Source organism: Heteronotia binoei, chromosome 14 (genome assembly GCF_032191835.1).
Source record: "Heteronotia binoei isolate CCM8104 ecotype False Entrance Well chromosome 14, APGP_CSIRO_Hbin_v1, whole genome shotgun sequence".
NCBI lineage: Eukaryota > Metazoa > Chordata > Lepidosauria > Squamata > Gekkonidae > Heteronotia > Heteronotia binoei.
In genome coordinates, this window is record NC_083236.1 from 71,283,821 (window position 1) to 71,308,844 (window position 25,024).

The 25,024-nt window shown below is 44.7% G+C and overlaps 1 protein-coding gene across 1 annotated transcript; it reads right to left on the bottom strand.

The window, feature by feature from the left end:
• Positions 1-47: 47 nt before the first annotated feature.
• Positions 48-24,422, bottom strand: TERF2 (telomeric repeat binding factor 2). The gene is given in 11 exon segments (XM_060253904.1): positions 48-836; positions 1,307-1,362; positions 1,857-1,933; positions 2,615-2,634; positions 2,636-3,002; positions 7,057-7,412; positions 8,559-8,705; positions 9,039-9,125; positions 10,267-10,397; positions 10,895-10,978; positions 24,260-24,422. Coding segments are annotated over 11 exon segments (1,620 nt in total). The 5' UTR covers positions 24,396-24,422; the 3' UTR covers positions 48-677.
• Positions 24,423-25,024: the final 602 nt, after the last annotated feature.

The window sequence follows — 25,024 nt, forward strand, 5'->3', positions numbered from 1 at the left end:
GGCAGTTGTTCATAATGTCCTTTGGAAAAAGAGCCAGGAATTCCAAGTCAAAACTAGAAAAACTAATTTATTTTCTAAAAAGTACTGCATCCAAATTCTAATTTTATTTTCTAAAAAGTACTGCATCCCTTCTCCATACTTCTTTATGCCTTCCCGGATCCACTCTGTTTCTTCTGCAGTCCACTTCTACAAAACAAAGGCAGAGAAAGCAGGGAATTCCAAGTTGAAACTAGAAAAACTAATTTATTTTCTAAAAAGTACTGTAACCAAATTCCAACACTCTCCAACTGCTGATTCTACCAGCCTATCTTTGTTAAATTTAATAGGTTTTAACAAGAAGAATTTGGGAGACCCCATCTTTCCTCCAGAGGCAACTTCGAGCCCCGCACTGCAGTTCACTGAAAAGTGAAGTTATGGCTGGAGAAATCTGCCCTTCTGCCAGCCCCAGAGAACCACCACAGACTGGTTGACAGAGGACAAGGGAAGTGGTCACAATCCTGGCCATAATGGGTGCTGTTTCCACGCCCAGAGGCCTGAGCCTGGTCTTCCTGCAATGCTGAATGGCTGCCACATCTTCCACCCGAGGGCACTGGCCTTGCAGAGGAAGCTGTGCTGCGCCACCTCCCGGCCACACGGCCTTAAAGCGCACGTGGTAACCTCAGCAGCTCCCCCAGAGTTCAATTGAGCCCCAGCTTCTTCATAGTCCGCCAGCGGTCCTTGATCATCACTGGAGTCCGTTTCCTAAAGCGGTATGCTTTGAAAATGGCTTTCCAGTTCCCTTCTCCATACTTCTTTACGCCTTCCCGGATCCACTCTGTTTCTTCTGCAGTCCACTTCTACAAAACAAAGGCAGAGAAAGCAGGGAAGTTCTCCCAGGAGTGCAGCCCTTCTGCCCAGGGCCATCTTATTCTGTTCCCAAAGCTACAGTGGCCTGGCCTGGACTCTCCTGCCGCATTTACAGAGTGCAAGCTGGGAAATTTGCAGCTCATATTTCACTGACTCCAGGGAACCGCTCTCCCCACCCCCCACCCCACTGGGTACTTTTCAGCAGTACTAAGATGAGATCTAGCGCCCCCCATAAGACCTTGGAGGAATTAATGTTATGGTCAAGAATCATCCTCCGTGGAGGCTTCTCAGAAACTGCACTTTTGGACTGACTGCCTTCGTCAACAGGGGTTCACTGGACTGCACAGGCGGAAGGGGGGGGAGAACTGCCAGGGAGTCGGCCCTTTTGGAGGGGCATTTTGCCAAAAGCAAGGCCTGCTGCTCACCAGTTTGGGCTGGGTCAGTGGTGTCCCCCAGTTACCTGCTTTTTTGCTCCAGACGTGACAGAAGTGTTGGTGCTCTCTCCTCCTGAAGACACTGCAAAGACAAACCCAATTAGCCGCTCTGGAACAAATCACCTTTCCCTTCTGCAAGACACCGGAGAGACTGACCCCCACTGCATGGGCTTCCCAGCAAGGGGGGGAACAACTAAAACATTTCTCAGATGGCCTCTCTCACAAACTATCTGGTATTTTCCTGCACAAGCAACTGAAAAGACTGTCCATCTCTAAGCAGCCACTGGTAAGGATTTCTCTGCCACACCTCATCTCGAAAATCCCCCCCCCCTCACTTGGTCCAGACAGGCAACTGGCCATGGCCACAAGACCGCCAGTGGTCTTGTATGAGATGGCAGCACTCTGCTCTTCCTACACCTGCTGTTATCCTGGGCAGTGAGTTACTCAAGACAGCTCCCCATCTCCGACACTCAGATACAGGCAACCGTGTGCTTCTTCCACTGGACTCTCCCTGGGAAGCTTTCCCTGAGGGGTCTGGGTAGCACCCAGCAGAGGCACTCAAGGGGCCACACTCACTGTGGTCAAAAAGATCCTCCTCCTCGCTCCAGGTGTCCTTCTCCTCTCGCCAGGACCTCCATCTTCGCTTGGGCAGCCTGAATTCAACAGAGGGGCAGAAGTTGCATGTCGCAGCTCTGACTCAGGAACATGACATCACTCTGCTTATTTGGCTTATCTCCTGCTGTTTCTAGTGCCCGGGGGGGGGGGTGTGTGTGTGGCACTGCAGCTCTGCCATTCCCCTCCCCCCACCCCTGCAGCACAAGGCTCCTGTGTTTATACAGCCATATTGGGTTGGGGGGTAGAGGACGGGAGGAAGCTGTGTTAAATAGGACTTCTTTGGTAAGGGCTGGCAGAGAGAGATGACCAAAAAGCTGCCACACACATCCCCTCTGGCAACGTTCCTTTCAGCCAGCACTCACTGTTCAGACTAATCCATCCGCTTTGTCGATTTCTAGCCTGCTAAGTTTCACCTGGCTCTGCCCCAAAGAGTATCTCCTCATCTCTCCCCACGGGCTGTCTACCTGGCCCTTCCCCCATCACACCCCATGAGCAGAGCAGAAGGAGGTGCTGCTGGCAAATGGGGCAGCATCAGTGCTTAGTGTTCTGTAGCATTTGTTCCCAAGTGCTCAACGGGGACTCCTGGGACTCTCACAGCATTCCTTACCAGAGGCCAACACCATCCACATTTCATAGCTCCCAAGAACTTCTCGCTCACCCAGCCCATGCTACTAACGGCTAGAACACGCCAGCTCCCCAGCACAGAACCCACCCCGCACCTTGGAAGTTGGGGGGCTCTGTGGCGAGGTGGGTGTTTCGGGGTCTGCAGGCTGGGCAACAGGAGTCCCCGGAGGCTCCGCTGACACTTCTGGACTGGCGCACGAGTCACAGGCGCACGCTGCGTCACACCCCTGGACCAGCCGGCTGATGGTCACCAAACAGCGAGTCTTCTGGAATGAGGGAGAAGTGCCAGGAGCTGCTGCCGCCGCCTCCTCTTCCTCCCTCTGGCGCTTTGCTCGGTGGGGCACCGGAGTCTGCTTGGGCCAAGCCCAGTCCGTCTCATCCAGCTTAGAAAAGGCCGCATCAGCATCTGTAGAGTCATGCAGGGCCTTGAATGCTTCTCTCAGAGCTGACAGACTGTGGAAGGCTGGCCTCTTGGGGGAGCACCTGCAAAAACACAGCCTCAGCAGGAGGGAAGGAGGCAAAGCTGCCCCGAGCCCGTCAGGGGAGGGCAGGATATAAATATAATACAATAATAAATAAAGGCATGGTCTCCCTCCTCATCAGTGAGCGAGGCTGCTGTGCCTGTCGCCTGTGCACAAGAAGCTACCTGAAGGCGGACGCCTTTCCCTCTGCAAGAGCCTCTCATTAAACTGAACAGCAGTTCTGTGAACTACAGGGACTTCTTGGGCAAGAGGAGAAAGGTTTGGAGCTGCACAGAGCCCTTCCTCAGACAGAATGGGAAGGAAGACGAGGGCTCTGGAGCACAGCAGTGCAGGGAAGTCGGGACGTTCTGTCGCTTTACAGGCTCGTCTCACAAATCTTCTTCAGCTCCTCTAAGACCAAAGTCTTGTTGCATTCCTTTGGCTCCTGAGACACCCACAGCTCTTTCTGATGCCCGGGAGCCCCATTTCCTTTCACAAGGGGTTTCATGAAGGCTACATCCACTGTGGCCGGACCTGCCTGTCCCGCATTGGTCTTGTCAGCCACCAGCAAGCCTGCAGCAGACGTGGACTACTGCACCTTTCTTAAATCTTCGTTCGCGAAGTCAAGCCGAGAGAGACATCCAAGAACAAGGGTGGCGAATTCAAATCTATCTCATTCAAACCACCAAGACTAAAAGGGTGGGTTTTCGTACGATTCAATCAACATATTTTCCAAAGAAACAGGCAAACAAATGAGCTGTAACAATTAAAATTTCAGCTTGAACCCCAAACGCAGCCTTTTTACCTAACTGGAGGGGGGAGAGTATACCCCTGTCACACTTACTGCCTGAGAAGAACCTTCACAGGGGAGAAACTGCAAGGCCCGTGCTGGAAGCACCCCGCATTTGCTCTGGCTTTTAAAATTTATATCCCACTTTCTTCACTTGAAGTGGCTTACAAATAATTAATAAATATAAAATGCAATCATAAAAACATGACCACCACATGCATGTATTTTGTATCGGGAGGTGGTGGGCTCTCCTTCCTTGGAGGTTTTTAAACAGAGGCTGGATGGCCATCTGACAGCGATGAAGATCCTGTGAATTCAGGGGGAGGTGTTTGTGAGTTTCCTGCATTGTGCAGGGGGTTGGACTAGATGACCCTGGAGATCCCTTCCAACTCTATGATTTGCAGTTCTCCTTCCTCCGTGCAGGTCTAGAATCAGCCTCACACTCCCCACAGAAGCCCACCCCTGGAACTACTGCGACAAGACCCAAACCCCTCAACTCCAAATGGTGTCCGGAAGGGGGAGAGACCCTCAACAGCACGGAAAATGGGTTATGGCGTTTCTGCAGAGTGAATGTCTAGTCTGGATATGAATCACCTGAGGGTTGGCATGGAGCGGCATCAGAAGGGCCTTTATTAACAAAATTCTCAGATGTGATGATTTCTGCCTCGGCCAGTGCCTGGCTGCAGCCGAGCCCTTTCAGAAATTGCACCCTTTGCCTCCCTGCATTGCCAGGAAGTTTTTAGAAATGCATCACACCTGTAGCAAAGCACAGTGGAGACTCACTCCACTGGTGGCCAAAATTAAATTTCTTGATGACAGAGGTCCCTGTGCGTGCCAATCACTAGTTCAATGGCGACTTTATGGACTGGATAATAAGTACTTATTAGCCGCCATTCTACCATACAGGCAGGGGTGGAATTCTAGCAGGAGCTCCTTTGCATATTAGGCCACACACCCCTGATGTAGTCAATCCTCCAAGAGCTTACAATGAAGAGCCTTGTAAGTTCTTGAAGGATTGGTTACATCAGGGGTGTGTGGCCTAATATGCAAAGGCGCTCCTGCTAGAACACACCCCTGCATACAGGACATCATGAAATACATAAAAAGCGCAAATTACAATCAAGAATTTAATGGTGCCAGCAGGTAGAAGAACTACAGCTTCTCAAATACCATCATGAATAAAACCATCTCCAGCTGTCACCTAAAGGCAGGCACCCCCCTCCCTGGGGAGGCTGTTCCAGAACTGTGGGGCTGCCACTGAAAAGGCCCTCTTTTGTGTACCACCTGATGAACATATGAAGCTGCCTTATACTGAATCAGACCCTCGGTCCATCAAAGTCAGTATTGTCTTCTCAGACTGGCAGCGGCTCTCCAGGGTCTCAAGCTGAGGTCTTTCACACCTATTTGCCTGGACACTTTTTTGGAGATGCCAGGGATTGAACCTGGGACCTTCTGCTTCCCAAGCAGATGCTCTACCACTGAGCCACCGTCCCTCCCCAATAAGCTTCTTTGGTCGACAGGACAGCTAAGAGGGCCTCTCCCTGTGCTGTTAGTTCCCAGGCAGGAATATATGGGAGAAGAGAGTCCTTCAGCCATGTAGGTCTTTAGAGGTCAAAACCAACACCTTGAGCTGGGCTTGAGCGGATCAGAAGCAAGTGTGATATTGGGGCCACGTGATCTTGATAACTGGCCATTCCAAACTAGCTGCAGCCTGCATGCACTTTTCAATGGTAGCCCCAAGTAGAGTGAATTGCAGTAGTCCAGTCTCCATGTAATTAAGGCCAGGAATAGGTGCAGCTGGCACATCTGCTGACCCACCAGCCACCCGGTCTCCTATAATGCGACTGCTGCATCTAGCAACATCCCCAAGCTGCAAACGAGGCTTTTCAAGGGGAGCACAGCCCCATCCAAGGGGGGATCTGAAATCCCTGGTCTGCCTTTTCTACCGACCCGGAGAACTCTGCATCTTCCTAGGACTGAACGCCACCTGCCCACTACCGACTCCAAGCCCTGCTTTAGAACCTCAACAGCTCCCTCAGAATGAGGTGGAAAAGAAAGATGGAGCTCGGTATCTTCTGCGCATGGGTGACACCGCAGGACAGACCTCCTGATGGCCTCTCCTAGCAGCGCCAAACAGCAGAGGGGATAAGACTGACCCTTCAGGCCAGCGCCAGAGCAGGAATCCCCAACACTACCTTCTGGGACTGACCTCCCACACAGGAGGTGAACTCCCAAAGCGCAGTGCCCTTAATCCTGGTGCTGAGAAGCCACTGAGAGATCCAGCGGAAGCAGCAGGGACAAAGTCCCCCGTCTAGTTCTCAGCAGAGGCCATTTGCAAAGGTGACCAGAGCAGTCTCTGGCCCAAATCCTGACCTAGGCTGAAATGGGACCAGAAAGTCATCTCTTCCAAGGGCCCTGGCAGCTGAGAAGCAGCCACCCACTCAAGCATCTTGCCCAGGAAGAGAAGACTGGCCAGAAAGTCTCCAGCATGGCAGGGCTCAGGGAAGGTTTCCCCCGGAACAGATCTCTCATCCCTGCCTTCTCCAGCACAGCTCCTGCTCTCCAGGAAGAGTTCACCACTCCCTTCACCCGCTCACTCAGTTCCCCTCTGGGCAGCTTTTATCAACCAGGAGGACAAAGGCTGAGAACACAGGTGGCTCACCTCTCCAAGGATCCTGTCTACCCCAAGCTGGACAGCATCCGTATCAACCGGACAAACAGATGCCAAAGGCAGGATCATCTGAATGGGCATCCTGCCAGCATCTAAGCCAGAGTGGCTCCAGCTGATACTGCAAGGCAGCCCATTCTTTTTAAAGCAGGTGGATGAAACGCTCCATCCTGGCTGCTAAAGATGAGGCTCAGCCCCAGCCAGAAGCCCCAGCTTCCGGGAGTGGGGAAAACCCTCCCTGGACTGACTGACAAGGTGCCTGTTGCCACGTGGGCAGGTAGGATGATGAGAACGACAACCTGCCCTGAGCTCTGGGAGTGTTAAGGGCACCAAGAGAACCAGCACATGACTTGCCATCCGCAGTCTAGCAGGGCCAGCCCACGCTCTCTCTCTCTCTCCCCTACACACAGACATGACCCCTCCCCAAGCCCCTTGGGGCTCTGCTGCCTCAGCTGCAAATGGGGTGAGGGTGCTGATGCAGAGATGACACTTCCAGCTTCCTAACATCTTCTGAGAATGGCAGCGTTGTGAGTGGGGAAACGACCAGGAGCCCAAGAGCAGTGGCAGCCTTGTATTCCTGACCCCCATGCTGTTCTGCTGCCGCAGGTGGTCACTTACCTGCCCGCAGTCTCGGGGGTCCCCAGGGCAGGGGGAGGCTCCTCCCTGCTGGCAGCTCTGGGGGGCTCCGCTCGCTCACTGACTGCTCTCTCCTCTTCCACAGGGGGCAGCAGTCTCATGTCCCCGTCACTGGCCACCACCGCAGCCTCTGGCCTTCTTTCCTCCACACCTGTAGCCTCACCCTCCTTTGTGGGCTTGGTCAAACCCTCACTGGATCTTCTTGTGGATTGGTCCTTCTTTGTTTCTGCTGACCCAGCCACTTCCTCCGGGTCCTCTGAAGCCACCGTCTCCTCGCTGGCCGCCCCCAAAGGACTGAGCCCTGGGGCCTCCGTATCAGTCAGCTTCTTTCTTGCCATCTTAAACAGAGGACAGACAGACTCACAGGAAAAGCTCTCCTTGTTCACTTGTTTTCTAACTGTGCACACCTGCCCTATGCAGTCTCTGGCCGAGGGGTCAGCAGGCAGGCACCCTGGCCCATTGGGAAACATCTCCTGCCCAGGCCCATCACCTGGAAATGTTTATAGGGGGACAAATGAGTACAGTGGTGGCAAGCACATCATTATTGATTTACTTTATTATGAATGAGCTAAGATGGAGTGCCAAGTCTCTACAAGGGATAACAATTGATTTGATGTTTACCGCCCTTCCTGTAGAACAGGCTCAGGGCGGGTGACATCATAAAAACAACAATAAAAAACCCCAATTTAAAATATATAAAATCTAAAACTACAAAGTGACAATAGAGACTAAAATGGCAGGTTCTGCCTCCCAGCCGTGGCCTCTTGTCCAGGCCCAGCAGGTCTTGCAGCCCTGGGATGGAATGAAGGGGGAGGCCGGCAGCAAGTGACGCCCGCTGCCTCAGCTGAAAGCCTGGCGAAAGAGCTCTGTTTCACAGGCCCTGCGGAACTGGAGCAGATCCCACAGGGCCTGGAACTCCAGGGGGAGCTCCTTCCACCAGGCAGGGGCCAGATGGACGTCTCTGGGGCTGGGTTTCACCAGAAGTTGTTGGGTCGCTGATCATAAAGACCTCCGGGGCTCATGCAGGGAGAGGCGGCCTTGTAGGTATGCCGGCTTTAAATGTCAGTTCCAAGACCTTGAACTGGATTCAGTACTTAATTGGTACCCAGTGCAGTTCACACAGCACAAGATGGATCCATGCCCATAGACGAAGAAGATTAAACAATAAGCCATTCTGTATAAAACCAAATACCCCCCTTCCTTTATTTACACATGAGGAGCCAAGTCTTGCGAACGCACAAAGATCCCCACCCCCATATTGTCCCATTTCCACTTTCCCGTGTGCCAAACGGGAAAGGACCAGGCAGGAGGTGATGTGAAAAACCTCTCTCTGCCTGAGACCCCAGAGAGCCACTACCGGTCCGAGTAGACAAGACTGATTTGGATGCTGCACAACATGTTTGATTCAGTATAAGGCAGGTTCGTGTATGTCCAAGCTGTCAGTGCTGAGCCCAGCAAACACAGAGGAGCACAAGGGGGCTTACATCGAGGAGGAAGGGCTCAGAGCCATCCAGGCAGTCTTCCAAACAGAGGAGAACTTCTTGCTGGAAGGCCTTGAAGGAGAAGTTCCAGACTGTCGGATGAGAGAAGTTCTTCTCTCGGACGATGCTCTGCAAAGCCCATCTTGTCTTCTAGGCAAAGGAAACAGAGTGGACTTAGTGCAGCAGATGGGTGGAGAAAGACATTTCCACTGCCTGGAGAATCTGGAACTCAGAACTCCAGCGCACCTCCCCACTCACTTCTCAAAGGTCTCAGAGTGTTAGTGATGGAGAGATGTGGAGCACAAGCCAAGCCAGAATGTACAATTTATGGACTTGTGGCTCTCTCAGCAAAGGAGGCATAAAATTCTAAGCTTTGAACTTCAGGGAAAAAGCCATAGGGGGAAAACTGTATTTTCCTGGCAAAAAATGAAATGAAATTGGGGGGCGGGGTATATATGTAATACTTTCCTATGAAACACTCACCTGGATGCTTGGGTCCTTCGACAGATGTGTCTTCAGAAGTCTGTTGGCTTTTTCAAATTCTTGGTTCTTAACACAGGCAATAACAGCCTACAGAAATAAGAAAAGAACAGTGAGCATTTTAATGAGCCCAAAAGATCTGTTTCTTATGACTTTCCTCCAGACTGTCAGGCTCTGTTCATTGATGTTATTGCTAATTGCTGATTACCAACCATATTGATATATGCTCACTAACAAGTAGCTATAGGACAGTAGAGGGGGGGGATAAAGTAGAGAGTAGCTTCCCAGGCATATCAAAGGTTGTTGGGCCTGCTTTGAAGTAAAGGGTGGCTGCCAAATTCTCACCTCCTCCCCGGAGGCAGCAAGGACACTGCCGCCGGAAAAGATAAGGGGGGAGCTGTGTGGAACTTTCACATGCAAAAACAGCCTTTGTTTTGGGAACTGGGGTGTAGATGCTATTGCTTTGATGTAAGATGTTAAATACAAATGATTCGAACTGCTTGCTATCAGTTCCAATGGCTATCATGCTGGAGTAACTTTGGAGTATACAATAAATGCAACTTTGTTTTAAGTAACAAGTCTGCTCATTTGGAAACTTCAATGAACCTTCGCTGACAGACCAGACCTCCGAGGGCCATCCCTCCAAGGTCAACTCTTGGCATCCATCCGGAAGGAGAGCTGAGGAGACACCTGCCTCAGCCCTGAGGCATAAGATCAACTTTAATCCATGGAGTTCACTGCAGGTCTCAGTGTTAAGACCGTTATGAGAAATCCAACTCTGAGGAGTTAAGCCAAAGCTTATTATTTACATGTTGTCACTGGCTCCTCTGAAGTTAACTGGCAAAAAAACCCTGGGAGTTCCTACCCGGTTTATCCAAGATTGGAGGATTAGAATGTCTTTTTCTCAGGGAAAAGATAGCTTTAAAAACTAATGTTTTGCAGGCCACTACCCTTAGTTCATGTGAGCTGCTCTTGCTGCTCTCTCGACATGCCACAAATAACTAAGCACACCAGAGTTTAGTTCTTACAAATCCAGGGAAATGCTGTTCACCACTCTGGGGCGAGGAAGCAATTTTCTCCAGGCCAGTTTGGTCAGAGATCCTTTTTTTTTCCTGGGGGTGGGGTTTGCCATCTGGGCATGGAGCAGGGGTAACTGGGGGGAGGTATTTTGAATTCCCTGCATTGTGCAGGGGGTTAGACTAGATGTCCCTTCAAACGCTATAATTCTTACAGCTTCCTTTATTTTTCTTCTGAGGTTCTCTATGACTTTTGCATCCAGCTGGCGTTCACGTTTCATGGTCTCCAGGAAAAGAAGTGCGCTTTCAAAAGGCATCTCCTCCGCCCCTGAATCAGTAGTCCAGTCTACAATACACAGAAAGAATTCCGGTTGTCGCTAAAATGCAAATTTCTGTCTAATATAGCATCTTCTTCTACGCATGCCCCTTCCATAGCAAATAAAGCATCCATCCTGCAAGCAGAATTCTGTGCACATAAGACCTCTCACAGGCAAAGAAAAAGGCAACTCACAGGCTAGATGCCTCAGACAGTATCAATCATTGCATTGGAAAGCCTTTGTTTCAACTGAAAATTTTTATATTGAACAGGGAAGCACCTCTCTTCCCCACCTCCTCCTCTCCTGGGTACTTCTCCCTCTTGCTTCCAATTGTCCTTTTCTCTCTTTGAGCTACTGCAGGGTTCGGGGGGGGGGGGGGAGGGCAGGCAGAAAGAGGATTGGATTGGCTTCCAGCGAGCTCAGTGTCTGCCAGCACCACAAGCCACCTCCCCACTCCTCAAAATAGCCCAGGGGCCTCCTCCCAAGAACAAGGCATCTCAGCAGCCCAATATCAAGCTGAACTCACTCTCTTCAAGTCGGGACAGAAGCTGGACAATTCGTAGCTGAAGATGAATGCCTTGTTCCAGAGCCAAGGGCCGCACAAGCACAGCTGGAGGAACAGAAGACAGGTGGTTAGTCAGGCGGTCATAAAGCCAGCATACAGCCCAGGTGGCTGAGCAGGGAAGCACACTTTCCTCTTCACACACTGCCTACAGCTCCACTTTTCCAGCCCATGAAGTGTGAATGCTACCCCACTGCTGTCTTCAGGTCACTCAGAAACCCTGTGTCAAATGCTACCCCTCTCAAACAGTGAAAACACACAGATGTATATGCCAGCAAAGAGAGATACCCTGGTGGGATATATACAGCTGGGCAGCTTTTGAAAGCGCACTCAAAAGATGCTCTGTTGTCTTCCAACAGTTTGCTGCCAAGAATGGTTGTGAAAGATGGATACAAGAGCTGTTTGGAGCTGGACTTCCGGGGTAGGAAAATGCCGAGCTGAGCTGCTTCTCATAAAGGGAGCAGGCTGGAACTTCTGTTCGGGGTAGTGGAGGGCAATTTAATGCCTACTGCCTACTTTTCTCAGTCAGAGATTAGTCCAAGATATGCACAGAAAACTTTGAGATTTACCTTGGCTAAAAGGGAGTCCCGGGGGGGGGGGCTCCTTTGAGGCTTTGAGGGGTCTCCGGAGAAGAGTTGCATTTTCATCATCTGCAGAAGTTTACAGAGTCATTTATTTGACATAAGCTCGACAGAATCCTAACCTTCTTGGACATTACTAAACATCTAAAGCTATACAAGACCGGTATGGATCAGGATAATTTGCAGAAAAGGTACAGATTACTATCTTTCATTCCAGGACTATTTAAAGTTAAACAGAATAAATTCAGAAGGTGGGGAATGGAAATCTAGAAAGCTTGAAAGAAGAAGGGATGAAGAGGTGAAATTTGGACTTTTTAAATTTAAAGGACAGTGCTAAAAAGTGAGAAGGAATTTATTGTTTGGTCTACTTGCGGTTTTGAAAAAAGAGCACCATCGTCACAGACCTGCAGCATACACAGTCAATACAGGAAGTACGTCAAGTATCGTGAGATCTCTCTACCAGCGAAAACGGGTTTTGGTGGCAAGTAAAGCAGGAAGCATCACATGAATAGGATTATAATACCACAGAAAAACATCGGCGGCCATTACAAGGAGGTCAAAATTAAAATAATATTTTTAAGGTGTTCAGGACATTAAAAATTGTTGGAAATGGGGGGCGGAGCGTCGCGAGTTAATGGCGGACGCAACCTAAGCTAGCTCCGATCTCCTCCTTCCTCAAAACCTTCAGAAATCAACGAAACAAACTCTAATGCCTACAAAAACAAAAGGAAAAGCCGTCCGAAGCAAACAGAAGCAAGCTCCGAAAAAGAAAACTTTGGTGTCGGCTTTCTTCTTGCCTGAAAACGCTTTAAAGGTGGGTGACTCGACCGCGTGCTCCCCAGACGGCCCTAATATGGCGCCCACTCCGACCTCTCCCAGGCCTGCTGACGCTGCTCAGTCTGATAGCGAAGCAGAAAGACCAATCACTAAAAAAGACCTAGATCTATTAAAAATGGACATCCACAAGTATTTTAATGAAGCCATTATAGATCATATTAAGCCACTGAAAGAAAAGATTGGGGAGCTCACAGAAGACCTCAATACGACTGCAAACATAGCTGAACGCTCAGCAGAGCTAGGCTTGTCGTTAAAAAGGGAAGTCACCACCTTAAAAGAAAATGAGCATAAATTGCAAAACAGACTGGCAACCTTGGAACATAAATGGCGTGCCCTAAATATTAAGCTTCGCGGATTTGATGAGAAAGCGGAAGAGAAAAAGGACTTGCTGCTTTTTGTGGCAGACTGGCTGAGGGAGACATTTTCCCTTCCCGACAACGTGGCTGCTAGTATAGTTCGAGTTCAAAGACTGGGCGCCATTTCCTCGCAACGGCGCAATTTTACTAGAGACATTCTAGTCCAATTTACTAACTCTCGACTGAAAGACCTTATACTCCAAAAATCAAGGCAAATGGATGCTATCGTATACAGGGGGAAAAAAATTTTGCTCCTGCTTGATCTTTCGCCAGAATCACTTGAGAAAAGGAGAAAGCTAAAGATCGTTTCCAGCAAGCTGCATGAGAGCAACCTTAGGTTCAGATGGAGCCCGACTTCGGATCTCCTGTTGTTTAAAAATGGCGCCTTTTACAAGATCCATGATGCACAGTCAGGAATCACAGCGTTGAATGCTCTTGCCATCAAATACTCAGAAGAAGAAGAAAAAGAGCTACGAAAGAACTTTGAAGCGCCTGTAGACAACCAGCCATCTGAAGATGCGGTTTAAATCTCTGCAACTCTACATAAACTCCATTGGAGCTAACAAAAAGTTAATTTGCCTCAATAGCCCCGTTGGGCTTTTATCTTACAAAAACTGTTATAAAACTGTTATGCCAATGTTAACCTTGAGAACTCTGCTTTACTAAGCTCAGCAGAAGAACTGATTGCTAGGGTAATGCATCATTTAACAAACAGAGATGTAAAACATACATGCTAACTAACAAAATCAATGAGCCCAAGCAATCCTGTTGGGGGGGGGGGGTTTACCTGTGTGAAATCATTTTGAATTTGTTATGCAACTGTTAACCCATAGAAAGCTGTTTTACAAGTCTCGTTAATAGAGCTGCTTGTAAGGGAAATGTTTTCATAGACATACCTACATTGCCTTAAAACTTCTGATGAGGCCTTTTTCTTTTGAACTAATGGAATTTTTTGACCGTTAACATTTATTGTGCTTTTCCTCACTAGCTCCACAGGAGAGGTTATGCAACTAACTTTTATTTCCAGATCTGGCAACAGCACTCTTGCCTTCAATATCCATACAGCAACTAATGGTGCAAAGCACGCATATTAAGGCTAAGTTCATCTCTTCATGGTTTCTAAGGTTGATATTTATATTACCCAGATGTTAGAGTTTTTAAGGCTTAATAAATGAGGATGGGGGAGGAAGGTTAAAGTATTTGTGCTTTACTTGTAGCTTTTGCCCTCTTGGTAGGGATTTGAGAGTTTCAAATAAGGGAAACCTAAAGGGGTTTTTTCCCTAGCTCCCTAGTTACTGGGTAGCTGTGAAACTTCACCCAAGAATTGGGTGCGAGTGAGTAGAATATAGTTGTTTTGTTCTTTATTGGCGGGTGGATTGGCATTCCCCCCCTTTCCTTCTTTTTTTCTTTTCTTTTCTTTTTTTTTCTTGTCTTTTCCTTATTAATTTAACTCTGCTATTTCCTCGACTTAGTTACCAGCTCTTATAAAATAGCAATTCACATTAGGATTGATCTAGTTTGCATTAGTGAAACAACACCTTAAGTCTCCTGGTAAAGTGTACTAAACCTCACGCTTAATGCCTATAATGTCTAAAAGTCTGAAACTGTTAACTTGGAACTGCAGAGGGTTTAAACACCCAATTAAGCGCTCTCGCATTTCTAACTTTCTAGCAAGGCAGCGACCGCATGTGGTCTGCCTGCAAGAAACTCATGTGAAGAAACAAGCCCCTTTCGGGTTGCGCTCTAAATGGTTCAATCAGATCTATCATGCGCCAGGCTCATCTAAAGCAAGAGGGGTGGCAATCCTATTTTCTAAAGACACTGTTTTTGATTTGCATGATACCAAATCAGATCCCAAAGGACGATATATTTTTGTTAAAGGTACTTTGAATGGTAAACCCATAACGGTTGTTTCTATTTATGCACCCAACAGCAGCCAATTGTCCTTTTTGAGAGAGACCTTCGCTGAGCTGATGGATTTCAAGCATGGTGAGCTTATTGTTGGAGGTGATCTTAACTACATCGCAGATCTGAACCTCGATAAGACAGGGGGTAAGAAGCCCAAAAAGAGACACACTAAAGAAACAGGCCTAAACAACCTCTTGCAATCCTTAAATCTAATAGACGCCTGGAGGGCATTACACCAAAAAGCAAGAGATTACACTTACTTCTCACACGTGCATAACGTATACTCCAGGATTGACTACATTTTAACTTCCCCAGCTCTCTTAGCTTGTATCCATGATGTTGAAATCGGTTCCCGGACCATCTCAGACCACTCATGGGTAGCAGCTAATTTCATGATGCAAGAGCTAAATAGCAAAGGGCAGACCTGGACTTTGAATAAACTCTTGTTGACGAAAGACAGCATTTGCGATAGGGTAGATAAACAGATTCAAGAATACTTTCAATTCAATGACAACTGCGGAGTTGCACAAAACGTAGTATGGGATGCCTTCAAGGCTGTTCTTAGAGGCAACTTAATCTCTTTGGCTGCATTCTGCCACAGAAACAGAAATAAAGATATTTTGGAACTTAGATCCAAAATCACTGAATTGGAAACAAAACATAAGAAATTTGGAGGAAAGAAAACCCTTAAAAAACTAACTATGGAAAGAAATAAATTAGACCTAATTGAAACCTCAGACGTCCAAAAAAATCTACTATATTTGAAACAACGCTATGTTACTAAAACAGCAAAATCCCTGAGATCATTAAAATTTAGACTCCAGCAAAATAAGGCAAACTCTCAAATCCATTCTATTAAATCGCCTCAAGGCAATTTGCACGTCATACCCCAGGAAATTACTAAAGTTTTCCAAGACTACTACTCCACCCTGTATAGTACAGCTATAGAGGCAGATTTGGACTTCAAAAAGTATTTGAGGGACATGAAATTCGACCGGAAACTGTCAACTAACGATGCTGAGTTCATGGATAGGCCTATTTCAGAAATAGAAGTTCGTGAAGCGCTCTCCTCAATCAAAAACAACAAGGCGGTTGGTAATGATGGATTTCCTATCGAATTTTATAAAAGGTTTGGTTCTAGTTTGCTACCCCCTTTAACGAAAACATGTAATTTGGCAATGTCAGAAGGTACTATACCTGAGACTTGGAAAGACTCAAAAATGATAGTTATTCATAAGGAAGGGAGGGACAAACAAGACCCTAAATCTTTTCGACCAATTTCGCTCCTAAATCATGACTTTAAAATTTTTTCCACAGTGCTGGCCCGCAGACTAAACAAAATTATCAATGCATATGTCCATCCGGATCAGGCAGGATTCATTCCTGGCCGGTCCATTGCCGATAACATCAGGAGAACACTCAATCTAATTCATTTCGGTAAATCAACACAAACAACTTCTCTTATTGCTTCGTTAGACGCCGAGAAGGCCTTTGATAGGTTGGAAATTAAATATTTGAAAGCAGTGCTGGAACAAATGGGCTTTGGGGAAAAATTTCTAAACTCAATAGCTGCCATTTATAATCAACCGAAAACACAAATTAGTATTAACACCCTCAAATCTGAAGTAATCACTTTATCTAGAGGTACGCGACAGGGTTGCCCCTTGTCTCCGATCCTATTTGCCCTCTCACTAGAGCCTTTAGCTCACCTAATACGGATGGACCCCGAAATTGAAGGTATAAGAGTTGCTGGAGTAACCCATAAAATTAGTCTGTTTGCAGATGACGCGGTCATATACTTAAGCAATCCATTAAAATCTTTAACTAAATTAATGCAAACAATAGACACCTTTGGAAAATTTTCTGGCCTTGCTATTAACATATCTAAATCAGAAATCTTTCCAATTTATGTTCCTGCTGAGGTGCGCCGGGACATTATGCTTACCTTCCCCTTTAAATGGGTCGATAAAGCCTGGCGACATTTGGGGGTCCAAATTCCTATAGACCTAGCCAACTTGATTAGTGCAAATTATGGGCAACTCTTTAAAAAGGTTAAATTAGATCTACAGTCCTGGGCAAAACTTCAACTCAACCTGCTGGAGAAAATTGATTTATTAAAAACTTTTGTGATGCCTAAATTTCTTTTCTTATTTCAAAACATTCCTGTAGATATCCCAAGAGGTGAAATGAAAATGTGGCAAAAAAGCTTTTCCCTGTTTCTGTGGCAGAATAAAAAACCAAGAATAGCATATCATCTTCTGGCCAAACCTAGTGCCAAGGGAGGTCTAGGTGCGCCAATCTTAGAAAAATATCACCTGGCGGCCCAGCTGCGGAACATCCTAATATATTCTAAGAAAAGCTGTGACCTACCCTGGCTGCAAATAGAGGCAGCAAGTGTTCTTCCTGCTCATCTCAATGAATTTGTATGGGTTAGCGAAACGGATAGGAAAAAAACCAGCTTAGCTAACCCCTTCCTACGCTACACACTACAACTCTGGGACAAGTATAGATCTGTAGTGACTCAGCCATCAACCCCGATTATGTCTTTCTTGGGGCAACCCTGGTTCCCACCAGGCATGCCCAAAGAAAACTTCCAAACCTGGAGAAAAGGAAAAATTATGAGAATTACTGACATTAGCGCCAAAGGTAAATTATATACGCGTGAGCAGCTCAAGACCAAATTCAAAGTCGAAATCCCTTGGTTTGAGTATCATCAGATACATGATACTCTAAACAATGTGATCCCTGTGATGCTACCAGTTAATCAGTTGAATGCCTTCGAGAAATTAATACATGATGAAAATACGACAATGAGAGGTGTAATTGCAAAAATATACTTTTTATTAAATCAAAAAAATTGGGCACACCCTACATCACAGCAAAATGCATGGGCTAAGGACTGTAGCACACACCTGACTGAGGAACAGTGGCATACAATTTGGACTTCATCTTTATGTAAATCTAGATGCGTTAATTTTAAATTGCAGCAATACAAAATAATCTCGAGATGGTATCTGACTCCACAAATGCTAAGCCATGCACAGAAAAACATCAGCTCCCTCTGTTGGAAAGGTTGTGGGACTTCTGGCTCCTTCCTCCATTGTTGGTGGTCGTGTCAAAAAGTGCAGACATTCTGGAATAGTATAATTACCAAAATTGAAGCAATTGTACAGGAAACCATCCCTCATACCCCTGATTTTGTCCTTCTTAATTTGTGGCCGAAAACAGCCTACTCCAAATTGAAATCAGAACTCATCTCACTCTTGCTCTTAGCAGGAAAACTGCTGCTTGCAAAACTTTGGAAGAGCACTAAGATACCTTCAATAACTCGCTGGTTTCAAAAGGTGTGGGAACTTATAATACAAGATAAGATTGCCTCTCAACTCATCGCGGGGGACAACCCCAGATTAGGGGGAAATTTTGTGGAAAGATGGTTTCCTTTTTTAGACTTTATAAACAAAAACACATCCAAGAAGTATGCAATGCCGAAAAAGTTCCTGGACTTTGTTTTATACTGAAACTTGGCTTGCACAGACTGGGCCTGCTTGAAATTGCTTAGGCAACTGCTTAGGGACACGACCATGTTTATAAGTATAGATGTCAATGTATAAATGTAGATTCATGGTTAAATGCAAACATATGAATATGTATGCTGGTTATTATCATATATTTATCACTCCTTTATTTATTTTTGTATTTATTTATCTATTTACTTTTTCTTTTACTTGGTTCTAAAAGTTTGGTTGTTACACCTTTGTCGACATATGCATGGAAGCTGTGTTTGAGCTAATCACTTGTGTTTGTATAAGAAATGTTATTATCGTTCTTTTTCTTATAAAATAAAAATTTTAAGTTTAAAAAAAAAAATTGTTGGAAATAATTGAGGTGGTGATGAAAAGATAAATACTATTGGACATTATTGTTAATAATAGATTTTAGAAGCTTTTAAAGGAAAAAATAAATTTTTTTAAAAGGGAAGTAGAAAGTCGCAACCGTCATTTTGAAAGAAATAAAAACTTTAAAAATTAATATCTCGGCCTAGGAGGCTCTGAGGACGGCGAAATTAGGCTTGTTGAAAAAAGCAAGCTCTAATCTTTTGAACCTGATAGTTAAATTTTAAATTGGTTAGAACAAAATTTTCGGTGTTTTTAAATGTCAGAGCATAAGCAAACCCGTACAAGGGCTACTTCTCTGGAGAAAATGCAGGAACAATTAGAGGCAATGGAGGCTAGAATGATGAAATGTATGAAAGAGATGATAACTGCCTCTAAGAAAGAAATTATAGAAGAGATTAAAAAAGATATTGAGGATCTCAGAAATGAGACTGAGGAAACTTCTAAGAAAGTGCAGGAGGTAGAAGGGAGAATGAAAGTACATGATTCCACCTCGTTGAAAATACAAGAAAAAGTGGCAATCCATGACGGCAAATTGATGGAGACTCAGATATGTCTGAGAGGAGTACCTGAAAAGGAAGAAAGTGACTTGAAAGAATATATAATAAAGATAATTGCAGAATTTTTGGAGGAAAATCCTGAAGAGACTAAAAATATGTATGACTATATGTATAGAGTGAATTCATTCTATGCCAAAAAAAAATAATCTACCAAGAGATGTGGTCATAAGATATATGACAAAGGAAATGGTGGGAAAGATCATGAACAAAAATTTTGAAAAGACATTGATAGTGGGAGGCAGTAGAGTAAGAATAATGAAGGAGTTACCAAGGCAAGTGATAAATGACAGAAGAACATACAAAAAACTGACAGAGAAATTACGGGACAATGAAATGAGGTATAGATGGATAATACCTGAAGGTCTGAGCTTTGAACTTCAGGGAAAAAGAATTACAATTACAAATGAACAGGAACTGCGTAGATTTTATGAAGAACATAAAGAATTTGCACCATGATGGATTACAAATTATCATCTTGGAATGTAAATGGACTAAATTCACCACAAAAAAGAAGGGCAACATTTCTTTGGATTAAAAAGCAAAATTGTAATATAGTTTGTCTACAAGAAGTATATATAAAACAGAAGGATAATAAATTTTTATGGAATAAACAATTGGGATTAGAATTTCATTCCCTGGCTGAGCAGAAGAAAAGGGGAGTGATTTTTTATGTTAAACAGGAATTAGATCCGAAATTAGTACTTAAAGATAAAAATGGAAGATTTGTAGCAGTAGAAATAATGTTGAATGGAAAAAAAATTGTTATTGGGACTGTATGCACCAAATGGAGTGAAGGATGTATTTTTAAGGATATTACACAACAACTTGATGAATTGACATATGATCAAGTTTTGATAATGGGGGACTTTAATGGAACAATTCAGAATGCATCTGGATAAAAAAAAATAATAAAGAAGGAAAACTGCCAAAATCTTTTTTTGAATTGGTTAAACAAGAAAATCTGGAAGATATATGGAGGAAATTTAATCCTGAAGCACAGGACTATACCTTTTTTTCAGCAAGACATAATTCTTTTTCTAGAATTGACATGTTGTGGGGCACTAAAGATTTGGGCCTTATAACAAAGAAAATTGAGATTTTGCCTAAAATAGGAGCTGATCATAACCCAATAATGTGGATTACAAATTCGTTGAAAAAAATCAAGAAGATGGAGATTAAATGAAGATTTATTACAGAATAAAGAAATAGTGACATCTCTAGAAAACGAGACCAAAGCTTTCTTCCAAATAAACGACAGAGAGGATACTGAATTCCAGACGGTGTGGGGTGCCTATAAGGCAGTAATGAGAGGAATATTGATAACATTGAACAATAAAGATAAAAGGGTAAAAGATAAACAGATGTTGGACATCCAAAATGAAATAAAGAAAAAAGTGAACTAAGGAAAAGGCCAGGGAAAATGAAAATGAGGGAGATTACAATATTACAAACACAAATGAGACATTTGTTAAATAAAGAACTGGAATGGAATTTGAAAAAATTACAGCAAAAGTCTTCTGGGGGAGCAAATAAACCTGGAAAATACCTAGCCTGGCAATTGAAAAAAAAAGAGAGAAAGTAAAATTATTAGTAAGATTGTGGCTGATAGAAGAGAAATGGTGGATCAAGAAGGAATAAAAAGAGAATTTTAAATATTATGCTAAACTATTTAAGGGTGTTAAAATAAAGAAAGAAAAGATGGAACTGTATTTACAAAATATTAAAACAGCTTCCTTAACAGAAAATATGAAAGAAGTCTTGAATGCGCCAATTGAAAGAACAGAGATTGAAGCAGCGATCAATGCAATGAAAATTGGAAAGGCACCTGGGCCAGATGGATATACAGCTAAGCTCTTTAAAACCTTTAAAGAGGAACTAATACCGAAACTCCAAAAATTGATGAACATGGTAAAATTAAAAGGTAAAATACCAAATACATGGAAGGAAGCAGTGATTTCATTAATTACAAAAGAAGATAGAGATGTCACGAATGTAAAAAATTATAGACCGATTTCATTATTGAATAATGACTATAAAATATACACAAGAATACTGGCAGAACGACTTAAGCAATATTTGATAAACTTTATAAAGGAAGATCAAGCGGGGTTTCTCCCCAAAAGACAGATAAGAGACAATATTAGGACTGTTGTAAATATTGTAGAATATTATGAAAGACATCCAGAAAAGGAAGTAGCATTATTCTTTGTGGATGCAGAGAAAGCATTTGATAATCTAAACTGGGACTTTATGTTTGCAGTTATGGAGAAAATGGAGTTGGGAGAAGACTTTGATGATAAAAGCAATATATACTGAACAACGTGCAAGGCTATGTATAAATGCAGACCTTACAGAAGATATGATAATTAGTAAAGGTACAAGACAAGGGTGTCCGCTCTCTCCACTGTTGTTTATAATGACCCTTGAAATCTTGCTGATGCAAATTCAAGAAGACAAAGAAATAGAAGGATTAAAAATAAAAGGATTTATTTATAAATACAGAGCATCTGCAGATGATATAATGTTTATAAATGAAAATCCCACTCAAGTAACACCTTTGCTGTTAGCTAAAATACAAGAATATGAAGAACTGGCGGGATTTTATATAAAGAAAAATCAAAAATTTTCTGTAAAAATATGCAAGTAAGTAAACAAAAGGAGTTACAAAAGCTAACAGGTTGTGAAGTTACTTCGAAGGCAAAATATTTGGGTGTGGAGATATTGTTTTTTTAAAAAATAATTATGAGAAGCTACAGCGTAAAATGGATGAAGACATGATAAAATGGAATAAACTTAATTTGTCATTGCTGGGAAGAATAGCTGCAATTAAAATGAATATTTTACCAAGAATAATGTATTTATTTCAAACTATTCCAATTGTGAAGGACAGCAAACAGTTTAAGAGATGGCAGAGGAAGATCTCAGAATTTGTGTGGGCTGGGAAGAAACCAAGGATTAAAATGAAAATTTTAACAGATGCAAAAGAGAGAGGAGGATTCCAATTACCAGATGTAAAACTATATCATGAAGCAGTCTGCTTAGTGTGGATAAAAGAATGGGTGATGCTATTAAACAGAAAACTTTTGGCGTTGGAAGGTCATGGAAATAAATTCGGCTGGCACGCTTATATGTACTATGGGAAAAAAAGGATGGATGTTTTTTCTCTCACCATTATACAAGAAATAATTTGTTGAATACGTGGATGAAATATAAGAAATATGGTGATGAGAGAAAACCATTATGGATAGTGCCAGCAGAAGTGATAAAAATAACAGCTGAAGTGGATGAAGAAAAGTGGTTGTCATATAATCAGCTATTAAAAATACAAGGCGGTAAAATAGAGCTGAAAACTGCGAAAGAGTTGAATAATAAATATGACTGGTTTCAAATGCAACAAATAAAGAGCTTGGTGGAAAAAAGACATCAAAACTGAAGGAATAAGAAAAGAACAAACAGAAATGGAAATAGTTCTGCTTGGAGATAATGAAAAATTAATTTCAAAATTATATAAACTGTTTTTGAAATGGTCTACAGAAGATGAAGTAGTGAAATCTCAAATGATTAAGTGGGCAATTAATGTAAATAAAGAAATACAGATGGAAACTTGGGAATATCTTTGGAAGAATTCTATAAAGCTTTCAACACGTCATAGTATTAAAGAGAACTGTTTTAAAATGATGTATAAGAACATAAGAGAAGCCATGTTGGATCAGGCCAATGGCCCATCCAGTCCAACACTCTGTGTCACACAGTGGCCAAAAAATTTATATATATACATACACACACACACACTGTGGCTAATAGCCACTGATGGACCTCTGCTACATATTTTTATCTAAACCCCTCTTGAAGGTGGCCATGCTTGTAGCCGCCACCACCTCCTGTGGCAGTGAATTCCACATGTTAATCACCCTTTGGGTGAAGTACTTCCTTTTATCCGTTTTAACCTGTCTGCTCAGCAATTTCATCGAATGCCCACGAGTTCTTGTATTGTGAGAAAGCGAGAAAAGTACCTCCTTCTCTACTTTCTCCATCCCATGCATTATCTTGTAAACCTCTATCATGTCACCCCGCAGTCGACGTTTCTCCAAGCTAAAGAGTCCCAAGCGTTGTATAGATGGTATATAAATCCTAAAAAGTTGGCAGAGATGAACAATAAGATGCCAGATAGATGTTGGAAATGTAAAAAACATGAAGGTTCTTTTTACCATATGTGGTGGACTTGTGAAAGAGCAAAAAAGTATTGGCAGATGATTCAACAAGAAATATCTAGGATCTTGGGATATGAAATCAAGAAAGTTGCAGAGATTTTTCTGTTGGGATTATATATGGAAAAATTTCCAAAAGAACTATAGTTTGGTACTTGCTCTCAGCTGCTTGGACATTGTATGCGCAGTTGTGGAAGCAAGAGAGAATACCAGAGAAATGGGATTGGATTTTAAAAGTTATAACATGGAGTGAAATGGACAAATTGACAAGTATTGTAAGAGACTATGATCTAGAAACTTTTAAGTTTGAGTGGAAGACATTTAGAAATTATATAGAAAAAGAGTGGAAAATAAAAGGACATTGGAGAATTTTTGATAATGATTAAGTCTTAAAAGAAAGAAAACTAGAAATTTTTGTTCTATTAGTGGTACCTTTAAATATTAGTATTTTAAGTCTACAACACCGGCGGGGGTCAAGTAACGGGGGTTAGAAAAGTAATATATGGGATAGACAAAAAGAAGTAATTTATAACGCGAAGAACTGATTGTTACTGGAATAAAATTGTTTTAAAAAACAAGAGCTGCTTGGAGCCAAGAGTGGGACATCCCCGGCGGTGTGAGAAGCGTTCTGCATTCTGGGAGGCAATTCCAGTCTGTCTAGTGCACTTTTCCTTTGCAGCCTCACCCGCGCCCCTCCCGGCGCAACACCAGACCCCCCTAGGCAGGGCAGCCGCTGCCGCCCACCCAGCCCCGGAGGAGGAGAGGAGAGGAGAGGAGCCGGCCAGTCCCGCCGGGCATCAGCAGCAGAGCAGAGCAGAGCAGTTCCCTGCCCAGGAGGGGCCTGGAGATCTCCCGCTTTGACCGCTGACCTCCCCTGGAGAAAGAGCCATGCCGAGGCCCCGCCCCTCCCTCCCAGGCCCCGCCCCCAAGGCCTCCCGGCCTCCCCCGCCCAGACCTGGCACCCTCCCTCCCTCCCTCCCGCGCACCGTTGAGGATGTCGCGCAGCTGCCGGAAGTCCTGGCTGCGGCCGGCGCGGTAGGCCTGGACGGCCCGGTGGGCGTAGAAGAGGACGACCCAGCGGCCCACCGCCTCCTCCAGCGCCCGCTCCCGCGCCTCCGCCATCGCCGCCCCCCGCCGGCCCCCGCCGCCGCCCCGCAGCGCCTTCCCTCGCCCGCGCGCCATTCCCGCCCGGAAGTCGCGCCTCACAGCACCGGAAGTGGCCGCCAGGGGGCATTTCGCAGGCGCGGCCCGGCTGGTGCGGTCCGGCGGTGTCACGCGTGCCTCTCGCCTCCGTTCCGCACCGAGGGGGCGCCAGGGCGGGTGGGCGGAGTCTTCTGGCGAGCCTCTCCTGAGCTTCCCGGCTGAGCGCGCTCCCGCTCGCCCTCACGCGCTGTCTGGGGGGCCCGCTAAAGAAGGGGTGTCGAACAGGCAGTTTGGGGGCCGAATCAGGCCCATCCTACCAGGCCCTTGAACAACTGGCTCTTGTCTGCTTCCTTCTGCAAGGCTTGCTAAATCACAAGCAGAGCTATTGAGCTAAGCCTCTCTTCCTTCTGTTGGCTGAGGCTCCCCCAATTCCTTGGAGGAGGAAGGAAAGAGCCAGAGCTTCCTTTGCCCAGTTCCCTCGATCCCATAGGAGAGATACAAAGAAAGCATCTTTAAGACTAATGAGTGCTAACGTTTTAAGCATGTTTAAAGCTTTTTTAAAAACATATCTTTAATTGTGTTTGTGTCCTTTATAATATTTCTGCTAC